General features: G+C 62.2%; 2 protein-coding genes across 2 annotated transcripts; one reads left to right on the top strand and one right to left on the bottom strand.

Annotated features, from left to right (window-relative positions):
* Positions 1 to 277: 277 nt before the first annotated feature.
* On the bottom strand, positions 278 to 4,173 carry LOC116184477 (Fc receptor-like protein 4). Its single transcript, XM_085560433.1, has 11 exons — positions 4,025 to 4,173; positions 3,335 to 3,355; positions 3,016 to 3,246; positions 2,501 to 2,790; positions 2,350 to 2,368; positions 1,754 to 2,023; positions 1,363 to 1,665; positions 1,196 to 1,279; positions 806 to 827; positions 644 to 723; positions 278 to 558 (listed from the first exon to the last, which is right to left on the bottom strand). The coding sequence occupies exons 1-11, from the start codon at positions 4,071 to 4,073 to the stop codon at positions 449 to 451; spliced, it is 1,479 nt and encodes a 492-aa protein (XP_085416559.1). The 5' UTR covers positions 4,074 to 4,173; the 3' UTR covers positions 278 to 448.
* Positions 4,101 to 11,804, top strand: LOC110471572 (Fc receptor-like protein 3). Its single transcript, XM_085560638.1, has 10 exons — positions 4,101 to 6,449; positions 7,131 to 7,151; positions 7,240 to 7,470; positions 7,695 to 7,949; positions 8,050 to 8,328; positions 8,858 to 9,127; positions 9,217 to 9,519; positions 9,603 to 9,686; positions 10,160 to 10,181; positions 10,318 to 11,804. Exons 1-10 carry the CDS (start codon positions 5,732 to 5,734, stop codon positions 10,460 to 10,462), a joined length of 2,328 nt encoding a protein of 775 aa, XP_085416764.1. The 5' UTR covers positions 4,101 to 5,731; the 3' UTR covers positions 10,463 to 11,804.
* The last annotated feature ends 106 nt before the right edge of the window (positions 11,805 to 11,910 follow it).

Raw genomic sequence — 11,910 nt, 5'->3', positions numbered from 1 at the left:
ATCCCAACTGCCCTGGAGAAGGCAGAGGCTGTGGAACCCCCACAGGGCCTTTGTAACATCCTCAGGAGGGGAATACGGTAGAGGAGGGGGTTGGGACAGGGGACAAGAGAATCCAGAGGCTCCTGAAGGCTGCTTTGGCCATCAGAGCAAGGAAGGTCCAGGGCCCTGCCAGGTTCCCCTGGTGGAGGAAACGTGCTGGGGGAAATGCCCGGGGTTTATTCCTTGTCAGGGCTTTCACTGAAAATCCTTCCTTTAGTGACCCTTTGAATTCTGAACCTCGTTGCTATTTCTGTTGGTTTTATTCTCATTGCTGTTTCAGGAAATTGTTCTTCTCTCAGCCCTTTGGGATCTTTGTGCCTCCACGGAGAGGGACAGTTTTTAGTGGCAGCACACACATGTGTGGGTGCCCATGGGTGGGACCCCCAGTGCCCCCCAGTTCCCCCCGGTGTCACAGCACATTCCCGTAGATGTCACCGGGTTCCCCAGGTCGCTCCCGGGGTCCCCGCAGCTCCGCGTAGGTCACCTGGGGATCCTGGAGTGTGCTGGCACGGGGGGACGCTGCGAGAGACACAGGCTGTGACATCTGGGTGGGGTGACACTCGTGGGTGACGTGTCCCTGTGCGTGTGTCCCCCCCGTACTCACCTCCTGCCCTCTCAGGGGTCACAATTTGGGTGTACAGCACCTCCCCCTCCTCTGGGGGTGCCGGGGGATCAGGGGGCGCTCTGAGGGAATAAAGGGGATGTGTGGGAAGGGGAGTTGTGGGGTGGGGGTAAAAGGGACTCATGGCTGGAGACCCCCACTCACCTTTCCTGGTGCTTCCTGGTGGCTGCAGAGGAAAGAGGGGAGGGGTCACTGTGGGGTCCCAGAGCCCTGACCCCTCTTAGGATTCCTGAACCCCCACTGGACCCTCAATTCCCCTCAGGACCCCCAAGCATCCCTGGAGCCCCCCAGAATTCATGAACACCCCCAGTGTCCCCGATCTCAAGTATCCAAAACTCAGCAGGGACAGAGACCCCCTCAAACCACCCCAAGGGTCCCTGAACGAACCCCCAACATCCCTGCAGGACCCTCCAGCACCTCGCCAAACCCTACAGGACCCCCAGCCAAGGTCACAGTTCTGGGGTTCCCTATCGTTCCCAAATTTTGGTGGCCTCTACAGCTCCCTGGGACCCCCGTCCCCCCATTGTCACCCACCCACTCGGTGCCACCGGTGCCAGGCCACAATGACACCCACGAGCAGGACCAGGAACAAAAGGGCCCCACCGACCCCTGCAGCCACTGCAAGAAACAGAGGGGGACACATCAGGATCACCCATCACCCCAGGGGTGCTGCACTCCCTGGTGACCCTGTGTGACCCCACCTGTGTTCCTGTGTCCCCATGGTGTCACCTCCAGGGCCAGCTCTGGGCTGAGTGCATGGAACACACGGTGCCCATCCTGTCCCAGCTGGTTGGTGGCCACGCACTGGTAGGTGCCCGAATGTGCCACCTCGACGTCCCCAAGCTCCAGGAGGGGACCCTGGGCCACCTCCTGCCTGTTGTGCAGCCAGGTGAAGGTGACAGGGGCTGAGCCCACCTGCACCGAGCAGCGCAGGGTCACGGTGTCACCTGCGCGCACCTGGTGTGCCAGGGGACCGGGGGTGATGGTGGCATTGGCCACAGGCACTGCGGGGACACAGACAGGGCTGGCACCGGGCGGGGTGGGATGGGGTGCCGTGGGTGGGGTCTGCCCCAGCGCGAGGGTCCCGCTCACCCAGCACGGTGACATTCAGGGGGTCACTCTCGGCCACGCTGTCCCCGTTGCTGACCCGGCACCGGTACTGGCCACTGTCATTGTCCCCAACGTGCCGCAGCTCCAGGCGGGGCCCGGTGCCCAGCGGTGCCCCCGAGCCCTCCCGGTGCCAGGAGAAGGACAGGGGACCTGTCCCCTTGGCCACCGCGCAGCTCAGCACCAGGCGGTCCCCAGGTGCCACCTGTGCCGTGGGAGGCTGCACCGACAGGGACACCCCCGAGGGTGGGACCCCTGTGGGGGGACACAGGAGGGATTGGGGACATGGGAGGGATGGGGGACACGGGAGGGGAAAAGAGGGAATGGAGGGGAACGGAGAGGATCCCAGTGAGCAGGAGGGGACCCTGGGAGGCATCTTGGGACCTGGGGACAATGGCGAGACCCCATGGAAAGGTGGAGAGACCCAGGCAGGGATGGGGAATCACACAAGAGACTGAGGAGACTCGGGGAATGATTTGGGGTTTAGGGATGGGCGGGTGAAGCCAGGGAAGGAAGGGAGAGCCAAGAGTGGAACAGGGACCTTGGAAGGGGTCGGGAATCCAGGGAGGGGCGGAGAGAACAAACAGAGGGGTGAGGGATCTGGAGGGGGAACTGGGCAGTCATGGGGGAAACCAAGAAGGGCTTGGGAAATTTTGGGTGACCCCAGGGAGGAGAAAAGGGACGGATGAAGGATTCAGGCAGTGGTGGGGAAACACTCAGAGGATGTCAGGCTTCCCTGTACGCATCCCTGCACTCACTCTGCACTGTCACTGTCACCACCTCTGACTCCCTCCACTGTGCCAGGACAGAGCCCGGCCAGCCCTTGCAGCTGTAGCGGCCACTGTGGTGCAGCTGCAGAGGGGACAGGGACAGCTCGGTCGCATCACTGGGGCCCTTCAGAACCTTCTCTTCATGGTAGAAGTACACACTTGTGAGCTCTGTGTTCTCCCAGCCCCGGCAGCGCAGTGTCAGCGTGTCCCCCTCCAGCAGTGCCCGTGCCGGCACCTGCAGCACCAGCCGGTCTGGGGGACAGAGGGGTCCTGTCACACCCCATGGCACCGGGACCCCCCAGCGCACCAGCGATCCCCAATTTCAGCACCGGGTCCCCCTCACCGGGATGCTCTGGGATGTCCCCAGAGCAGGGGACAGGCTCTGGGCACAGCAGTGAGTGACCCATGGAGAGGAGCCCACCCAGAGCCCTCGGGGTCCCCGCGGTGCCAGGCTGGGGACACCCAAACCCCTCTCACCCTTTGACACCGTCACGGGGTGGCTGAGCTCGGTGCCGGGTTTGTCACACGTGTAGGTGCCACTCTCGGTGACAGTGACTTGGTCTCGTCCCTGCTGTCCCCATCGCTTCCCGTCCCTGTACCAGGTGGTGACACCGGCGGTCCCCGAGCTCTGGCAGGTCAGTGTCACCCAGTCCCACAGCACTGCCGGCCTCCAGGGGGGATCCACAAGGAGCTGGGGGGTCTGGGCACCTGTGGGTGACAGGGGACACCAGCCTGCCAGGGCCACCACGGGGCTGGGGACAGCGGGGTGGGGACATGGCATCCCCCGAGGACTCACCAGCGAGGCCGAGGGTCTGGGCTGGAAGGGAGAAGGGACAGGGCTGGGTGGGGGTGGCACCGTGGGGACAGTGTCACTGAGGGCACAGGGTTTGGGGGCTGTCCCCATAGTGTCCCCGTGGGGAGAACTTTCAGTTCTTGTGGGAAAGTGCGTGGGGATGGTCCCCAGAAGATTTGCGAGGCTGTGTCTCAGCCACCCCTGCACCACATCCCAGTGGCACGGATGCCTTGGGAACAGGGACACCGAGGCCACCCTAGGCTGAGGCAGAACACGGGGACACTGTGGACACCCTGGGCACCAGGACACCACGGACACAGCCCATGCTGGCCCAGGTCACCCCCACCAGCTCCTGATCCCATCCCCATGGCCACATGCTCACCCCTCTTGTCCCCTTCTGTCCCTGCATCCCAGTTCCCTTGTCCCTGTGCCCAGAGCTCCCTGAGCCCAAAGGTGCCAGTCCCCACATTCCTGTCCCCATATCCCCATCCCCAAATTCCTGCCCCCTCTTCCTGTCCCCAAAGCTACCCGACATCCCCAGTCACACCAAGCTGCACTGTGGGCAACAGGGACTGGCACTGCTGGCCTTGGGGACCTCAGGGGACCCCGCAGCCCCCCTGTGCCCCCTCCCCACCGGTCTCTGCCTCACCAGGTCCCATCCCTGGGCTGTCAGGCCCGTGCTGGGTCACTCACCCCACAGGAGCAGTGCCACCTTCCCGGCCATCCCAGTGTCCCCAGCCATGTGGACTGGCTGTCCCTGGCTGCTGTGGCCACCGCTCCCCTGGCTGGCGGCTCTTCGGATGAAGGGGAAGGAAGCGAAGTCACGTCTCGTCCCCACGTGGGGGTGGCCCTTGGTGGGGGCAGGGTGGCCACAAGCTGGGCACAGGCTGTGGGCAGGGTGGGGACAGGGTGGGGACAAGGCTGCGTGATGCACGGTGCGACATGGGGTCCAGGATTTGGGGGCTCAGATCGTTTAGGTAGCCAGGGATGGGTGTCCAGGGGAATTGGGGATCCTGTGGGAATGGGGGGTCCCTGGAGACTCAAAGTCCCTGGGAAAGGGGATTTCAGGACATGGAATGAACAGCAGAGTGTTCCCTGGGAATGAGGTCCTGGTCCCTGGAGATCCTGTGGAATGTGAGTACTGGGATTCGTGGTACCAGCTAAGGTGGGACATGAGGAATGGGGGTCCCATGACTTCATTTCCAGGGGAATGGAAGTCCCAGGGATGGGCAGTGGCTGGGTGGGCACAGAGGTCTCAGCTCCTTCCCTGGGTGCCTCATATTTTGGGGTGACCCTGAGCCCAGCACAGCCCCCACAAGCCTGGGGGTCACCCCAGGCAGATTCTGAGGGGCTCTGGGTCTGTGGAGCTGCTGCAGAAGTGAGAATTGTGTATGAGGAAATGGCCTGCCTGTGGTTTGTTCAGCCCTGCAAAAACCACAAAACTCAAAGGGATCCCAAGCAGTGGCTCTGCGAGGGCCTTTGATGGTTTTCAGGGCAGGGCTGGCTGGAAACTTCCCCTGCACGGGCAACTGAGATGGAACCAGTCTGAAAATGCAACAATTCATCATTTCTTCCCTCTTTCCAAGTTGCTGAGACAGCCCCAGAACTGCTGCAAATCCCACCCCAATCTGCTCAACAACCTGACCTGGACCCTCCTTCTTGAACAAAACCTGCAGCCCTTTGGAACCTCCCAGAAAGAATGTTGGTGTTCTGGATATGCACACCAGAAGAGAGGAAAAAGTGTGGAAATACTGAGCAGGGGCTGTTCACGAGCGCCTGGGGAACAGGGATGCCACAGCAGGAGCAGAGAATGCCCAGGCAGGGTAATTCAGGGCAGGCTGGAGTGGATTTACCAGAGAATCAGACCCTGAGGCACACACGGGCATTTCCACAGATTCCAGGGCACTGTTCCAAGGATGGACAGAGCTTCTCCCCTTTGGGAGGAGAATCCATAGGAAGCCAATTGAGTTCCAGGGTGAGAGAAATGGGAATAATTCCTAAATATGCCCCCACAAAAGGCTTCCTCATGGGCTGGGTTGCTGCCCAGCAGGCAGGAAACAATCCCAAGGAGCTGTTGGACACTCAGGGAGATTCCACACTCTGTGCTATCCACAAGCAAATGCTGCTGTGGGATGCACCAAGGAGCTCCTAAAGGGAACCAAAAAGGTCTCATTTCTTTGGGATTTGCTTGTGTTTTTATTGTGAGCGACTTGCTGGGGGAGCAACTGAAAATATTCTATAAACCAGAGCATTTTATCGTTTTGATTTTTTTATTTGAGCAGAGTTTGATTTTTGCTGAATTTGTCTTTTATTGAGAAAAAAATGCTGTGGGAAAAGATTTATTGCCTTTATCCGATGGATGTGTAACTGTGTCTGAATGAATTGGGCAACAAGTGTTGCATGAGATCACTGAGCCAGGAAATGGTGGGGACAGAAAAAAACCTAGGGGTGTGTGGGGCACAGACCCAGAGCCTCTCAGGACAGCCCTGGCAGGGTAGGGGCTGTGCTGGGCTCAGGGTCACCCCAAAATATGAGGCACCCAAGGAAAAAGCTGAGACCCACGGATTTATCCAGCCACTGCCCATCCCTGGGACTTCCATTCCCCTGGAAATGAAGTCACGGGACCCCCAATCCTTGTGTGCCACCTTGCCAGCGAACACGAATCCCAGCACTCACATTCCACAGGATCTCCAGGGCCCAGGAGCTCATTCCCAAGGAACACTCTGCTGTTTATTCCATCCCCTAAAATCCCCTTTCCCAGGGACTTTGAGTCTCCAGGGACCCCCCATTCCCACAGGATCCCCAATTCCCCTGGACACCCATCCCTGGCTACCTAAACGATCTGAGCCCCCAAATCCTGGGACCCCATGTCGCACCGTGCATCACGCAGCCTTGTCCCCACCCTGTCCCCACCCTGCCCACAGCCTGTGCCCAGCTTGTGGCCACCCTGCCCCCACCAAGGGCCACCCCCACGTGGGGACGAGACGTGACCTCGCTTCCTTCCCCTTCATCCGAAGAGCCGCCAGCCAGGGGAGCGGTGGCCACAGCAGCCAGGGACAGCCAGTCCACATGGCTGGGGACACCGGGATGGCCGGGAAGGTGGCACTGCTCCTGTGGGGTGAGTGACCCAGCACGGGCCTGACAGCCTGGGGATGGGCCCTGGTGAGGCAGAGACTGGTGGGGAGGGGGCACAGGGGGGCTGCGGGGTCCCCTGAGGTCCCCAAGGCCAGCAGTGCCAGTCCCTGTTGCCCACAGTGCAGCTTGGAGTGACTGGGGATGTTGGGTGGCTTTGGGGACAGGAAGAGGGGGCAGGAATTTGGGGATGGGAATGTGGGGACAGGAATGTGGGGACTGGCACCTTTGGGCTCAGGGAGCTCTGGGCACAGGGACAAGGGAACTGGGATGCAGGGACAGAAGGGGACAAGAAAGGTGAGGATGTGGCCATGGGGATGGGATCAGGAGCTGGTGGGGGTGACCTGGGCCAGCATGGGCTGTGTCCGTGGTGTCCTGGTGCCCGGGGTGTCCACAGTGTCCCCGTGTTCTGCCTCAGCCCAGTGTGGCCTTGGTGTCCCTGTTCCCAAGGCATCCGTGCCACATGGATGTGCTGCAGGGGTGGCTGTGACACAGACATGTCCCCAGCCTTGCAAATCTTCTGGGGACCATCCCCACGCACTTTCCCACAAGTACTGAAAGTTCTCCCCACGGGGACACTCTGGGGACAGCCCCTAAACCCTGTGCCTTCAGTGGCACTGTCCCCACAGTGCCACCCCCACCCAGCCCTGTCCCTTCTCCCTTCCAGCCCAGACCCTCGGCCTCGCTGGTGAGTCCTCGGGGGATGCCATGTCCCCACCCCGCTGTCCCCAGCCCCGTGCTGGCCCTGGCAGGCTGGTGTCCCCTGTCACCCACAGGTGCCCAGACCACCCAGCTCCTCGTGGAGCCTCCCTGGAGGCCGGCAGTGCTGTGGGACCAGGTGACACTGACCTGCCAGGGCTCGGGGACCGCCGGTGTCACCACCTGGTACAGGGACGGGAAGCGATGGGGACAGCAGGGACAAGACCAAGTCACTGTCACTGAGAGTGGCACCTACACGTGTCACAGACCTGGCACCGGGCACAGCTCCCCTGTGACGGTCTCAGAGGGTGAGAGGGGTTTGGGTGTCCCCAGCCTGGCACCGTGGGGACCCCGAGGGCTCTGGGTGGGCTCCGCTCCATGGGTCACTCACTGCTGTGCCCAGAGCCTGTCCCCTGCTCTGAGCACATCCCTGAGCACACAATGAGGGGGACCCGGTGCTGAAATTGGGGACCCCTGGTGCGCTGGGGGGTCCCGGTGCCATGGGGTGTGACAGGACCCCTCTGTCCCCCAGACTGGCTCGTGCTGCAGGTGCCGGCGCCGGCGCTGCTGGAGGGGGACACGCTGACACTGCGCTGCCGGGGCTGGTGGGACAAGGTCACCTCAGTGTCCTTCTACCACGAGAGGCAGAAACTGGGGTGGTTCCATGAGCAGACCGAGCTGCCCCTGTCCCCTCTGCAGCTGAACCACAGCGGCCGCTACAGCTGCGAGGGCCGGGTGGAATACTGGGGTTGGAAGAAGTCAGCACTGGTGACAGTGACAGTGCAGGGTGAGCCCCCCACAGCATGAACTCCAATATCCTGGCACCCCCAAAGCCATTTCCCCAGCAGACTCAGGGTCACCGTCCTCACCTCCCCTCTCCTCCCCAGAGCTCTTCTCAGTGCCGGTGCTGGAGGGTCCCCCCGAGCCCACCGAGGGGTCCCCCCTGGCTCTCAGCTGCCTCAGCACCCCTAGCCCCCTGCGGCCCCGAGCCCCCCTCCTGCACGTGTTCTACCGGGACGGGCAGGTGATGTGGGGCCCGCAGGGGTCCCCGCAGCTGCTGCTGCCCAAAGTGGGGGTCTCCCACTCGGGGAATTACAGCTGCGAGGTGCGCTCCGAGGGGGGGACCGTGCGGAAGAGCAGCGCCCGGCTCCGCGTCACGGTGCGCAGTGAGTGCGGGGATGGGCACGGGGAGCCCCCACGGCCTCCCCGGTCCCCTCGTTAGGGACCCCAAGCCGAGCCTGACACCTGCCTTGAGGCCCCCAACCTTTTGGTATCCCTCCCTGGCTCCCCCTCTCCTTTTACAGTTCCCAGCCCAGGTTCACCTGCCCTACATGGGTATCCCCATCCTTCCCCGAAGGCTTTTCTGTGTCTTGCCATCCCTGCCATGGGTCCCTCCCAGGTCCCCCATTCCTGGCTCATATTTCCCCATCCCTCACCAGGTCCCCTCACCCCTCCCTGGATCTCCCCACCCCACTCTGAGGTCCATCCACGGGTCTCAAGGTCCCCGCTCTGGGGTCTCTCACTCCCTCCTGGTGTTGCACCCCACCCTCTACCAGTGTCCCCTCCCTGGACCCTCCATCTTTCCTCAGGGTTCCTTTCCAAGCCCCCCCATCTCTGCCCCCCTCTCCCTCCCTGGGGTCCCCCTGCCCCTCTCCCCTGGGTCCCTCACTGTCCCCTGGTGTCCCCCTCCTTCAGGGGTCCCACCCTCGGGGGTGTCCCTGTCGGTGCAGCCCCCCGGGGGACAGGTGGCACTTGGGGACAGCCTGGTGCTGAGCTGTGCGGTGGCCTCAGGGACAGGTCCCCTGTCCTTCTCCTGGCATCGGGAGGGCTCGGGGGCACCGCTGGGCACCGGGCCCCGCCTGGAGCTGCGGCACGCTGAGGACAGTGACAGCGGCCAGTACCGGTGCCGGGTCAGCAACGGGGACAGCGTGGCCGAGAGTGACCCCCTGAATGTCACCGTGCTGGGTGAGCGGGACCCTCGCGCTGGGGGTGACCCCACCCATGGCACCCCCATCCCACCCCGCCCGGTGCCAGCCCTGTCTGTGTCCCCGCAGTGCCCGTGGCCAATGCCACCATCACCCCCGGTCCCCTGGCACACCAGGTGCGCGCAGGTGATCCCGTGACCCTGCGCTGCTCGGTGCAGGTGGGCTCAGCCCCTGTCACCTTCACCTGGCTGCACAACGGGCAGGAGGTGGCCCAGGGTCCCCTCCTGGAGCTCGGGGACGTCGAGGTGGCACATTCGGGCACCTACCAGTGCGTGGCCACCAACCAGCTGGGACAGGATGGGCACCGCGTGTTCCATGCTCTCAGTATGGAGATGGCCCTGGAGGTGGCACCTGGCTCACCCTGGCTCAAAGGTGGGGTCCCACGGGGTCACTGGGCTGTTCAGGACCCCCGAGGCTCAGGGTGACCCCAGTGTGTCCCTCTCTGTCCCCAGCAGTGGCTGTGAATGTCGGCAGGACCCTCCTGTTCCTGCTCCTGCTCCTGGCTGTCGTCGGGGGCTGTCTCTGGTGGCACCGCCGGGGTGGGTGACAATGGGGGGATGGGGGTCCTGGAGTGAGGGGAAGCCCCCAGAGTGGGGGCAGAGATCAGCAGCAGCCAGGGACCCTGGGCTGGGCAAACTGAGCCCACAGTGACCTCGGCGGGGGGTGCTGGGGGATCTGCGGGGCATTTGGAGGGTCTTGGTTGGGCTCCAGGGCCATCCCTGGGTGAGCTTTGTGGAACATTGGGGCGGCACCAGGAGCTCTGGGAGCACTTGTGGAGCTCTTGATGGGCCATGCGGGGATGTTGTGGGATCTTTTCAGTGGGGTGGGGGAGCTTGGAGGTGCCCCTCCCTGCCAGGCTTGGTGTTCTGGGGCTCAAATGTGGGGGATACCGGGTGGGTTTGGAGCACTGTGGTGGTGCAGAAGTTCCAAGGGTGGTTGGAGCTGCCAAGGTGCCAGGAAGGTTCAGGGGTCCTGGGGTCCCCACGGTCACCCCCTCCCCTTTCCCTTGCAGCTGCCAGGAAGCTCCAGGACAGGTGAGTGGGGGGCTTGGGCTGGGACTCCCCTTTCCGCCTCCCCTGACACCGCCCAGACCCCCCCTTATCCCCACAGGACAGCCCCGGAGGAGGGGACAGAGGAATGCATCACCCTCGGGTGTCCCCTCTCCCCCAGGTCCCCACAACCAGTGTCACTCTCAGGGCCCCCACGGGTGTCCCCTGGCCCTGCCCCACCTCGGGATCCACGAGTGACCAACGCAGAGCTGCCGGGACCCTACAAGGGACAGCGGGACCCCCGTGACAACAAGATCGTGTTGTGACACTGGGGGCACTGGGAAGAGAAATGTTTTGACAGGTTTTCATTTTGGATTCTTTGTGTGCTTTCCTTTCTGGTATTTTTTTCCTCTTTTATAGAAGTATAGTACTAGTAGCTTCATAAAGTTTTTTCCCTTTTGGTTATTAAGCTTGGCCTGCTTTGCTCCGCTCTCGATCTCATTTCACAGCATTCAGCTGAGAGGTTGCATTTTCATGGGGGCACTGGCATTGTGCCAGTGTTCAACCACGACACAGGGTAAGGTCCCCACAGCTCCGGGAAGTGGAGGGGTACCCTGGCAGGGGTGGGGCAGGGCTGGGGCAGAGCCCTGTCTATTCCCCGTGCCCTGTGCAGGTGAGGAGGGCAGGGATGGAGCAGCTCTGGGGACACCTGGAATCCAGACAGGGTCACTCCCCACAGCCCCACCACGACCACAGCACACAGACATTGCTCGATGCTTCCACACAATTCCCTCTTGTAGGGCAGCCGAGCCAGAACCCAAATATTCTTGCCAGGATGTTCCACGGGGCTTCAGGTTTGAGACAGCAAGGAGGAGGGACCTGGTCAGGTTCTTGTGCAAAACGTTATTGTCTTTGCAGGGTTTCTGGAGCTATCTCAGCACCTTGCTGCAAGAGACAAAATGATCAATTGCTGCATTTCTGGACTGGTTCCCTCTCAGCTGCCCCTGCAGGGGGGTTTCCAGCCAGCCCTGCTCTGAAAACCATCCAAGGCCCTCGCAGAGCCACTGCTTGGGCTCCCTTTGGGTTTTGTGCTTCTTGCAGGGCTGAGCAAACCACAGCCAGGCCACTTCCCCCACAGAATTCTCACCTCTGCAGCAGCTCTAAAGCTGCCAGAATCAAAGCCAGGGTGGCTGGGGGGACCCTCAGGTCCTGGCTGCCACCTGGGGCTGGCCAGAGCAGGGCTGGCCAGTGGCCACCCCTGTGCAGTGGGGCTGGGCCATGGCTGGGCTCCAGCCTTGGACTGACGGGGTGCCCAGGATGTGCCACCCCTGGGACAGGCATCCGGCTAGGAATGTGCAGGGACATTTCTGGAAGTGCCACGCACTGGACAGGACCCCTCATGCCAGGATGTGTCACCCCTGGACTGGCTTTCCCCAAAACAAGGACCTCCCAGGACCCTACTCCCCTGGTTTTCCCCCAGGACAGAATCCCCTCCCCTTTCCCATCTGACTCTCAGCACAAACAGCCTCTTCCTTCTTGTCCAGCAAAACGAAAGTGAAAGTGTGGAGAGGCACAGCCCAACACCTCCATTCCCCACAGCCTCCCCACCCTTCCCTGCACCCCCCACTCCCCATTTGCCCCTTCCCCTGGGTCCCCCCATCCCATTCCCTGCTCAGCTGCTCCCTGGATTGTTGAAACAGGAACCAGGGGTCAGGGGACATGGCACAAAATGAGGAAAATAAAAGGAGAAATAAAGACTGGGAAAAGTCAAGGG

Source organism: Lonchura striata, chromosome 25, assembly GCF_050655825.1.
Source record: "Lonchura striata isolate lonStrDom1 chromosome 25, ASM5065582v1, whole genome shotgun sequence".
In the NCBI taxonomy this organism is placed as follows: domain Eukaryota; kingdom Metazoa; phylum Chordata; class Aves; order Passeriformes; family Estrildidae; genus Lonchura; species Lonchura striata.
Note: the sequence above shows the minus strand (reverse complement) of the source record. Positions and strands in the feature narration are given on the sequence as shown.

Bases quoted from the DNA above. Each gene is read 5' to 3' on its own strand.
- LOC110471572 (XM_085560638.1), top strand. From the start codon at position 5,732: ATGAGATCACTGAGCCAGGAAATGGTGGGGACAGAAAAAAACCTAGGG. The intron at 8,329-8,857 runs GTGAGTGCGGGG...CCCCTCCTTCAG, and splicing joins GCTCCGCGTCACGGTGCGCA to GGGTCCCACCCTCGGGGGTG. The intron at 9,520-9,602 runs GTGGGGTCCCAC...TGTCCCCAGCAG, and splicing joins TGGCTCACCCTGGCTCAAAG to TGGCTGTGAATGTCGGCAGG.
- LOC116184477 (XM_085560433.1), bottom strand. From the start codon at position 4,073: ATGGCTGGGGACACTGGGATGGCCGGGAAGGTGGCACTGCTCCTGTGG. The intron at 828-1,195 runs GTGGGTGACAAT...TTTCCTCTGCAG, and splicing joins GCACCGGTGGCACCGAGTGG to CCACCAGGAAGCACCAGGAA. The intron at 559-643 runs GTGAGTACGGGG...TGTCTCTCGCAG, and splicing joins GACCCCTGAGAGGGCAGGAG to CGTCCCCCCGTGCCAGCACA.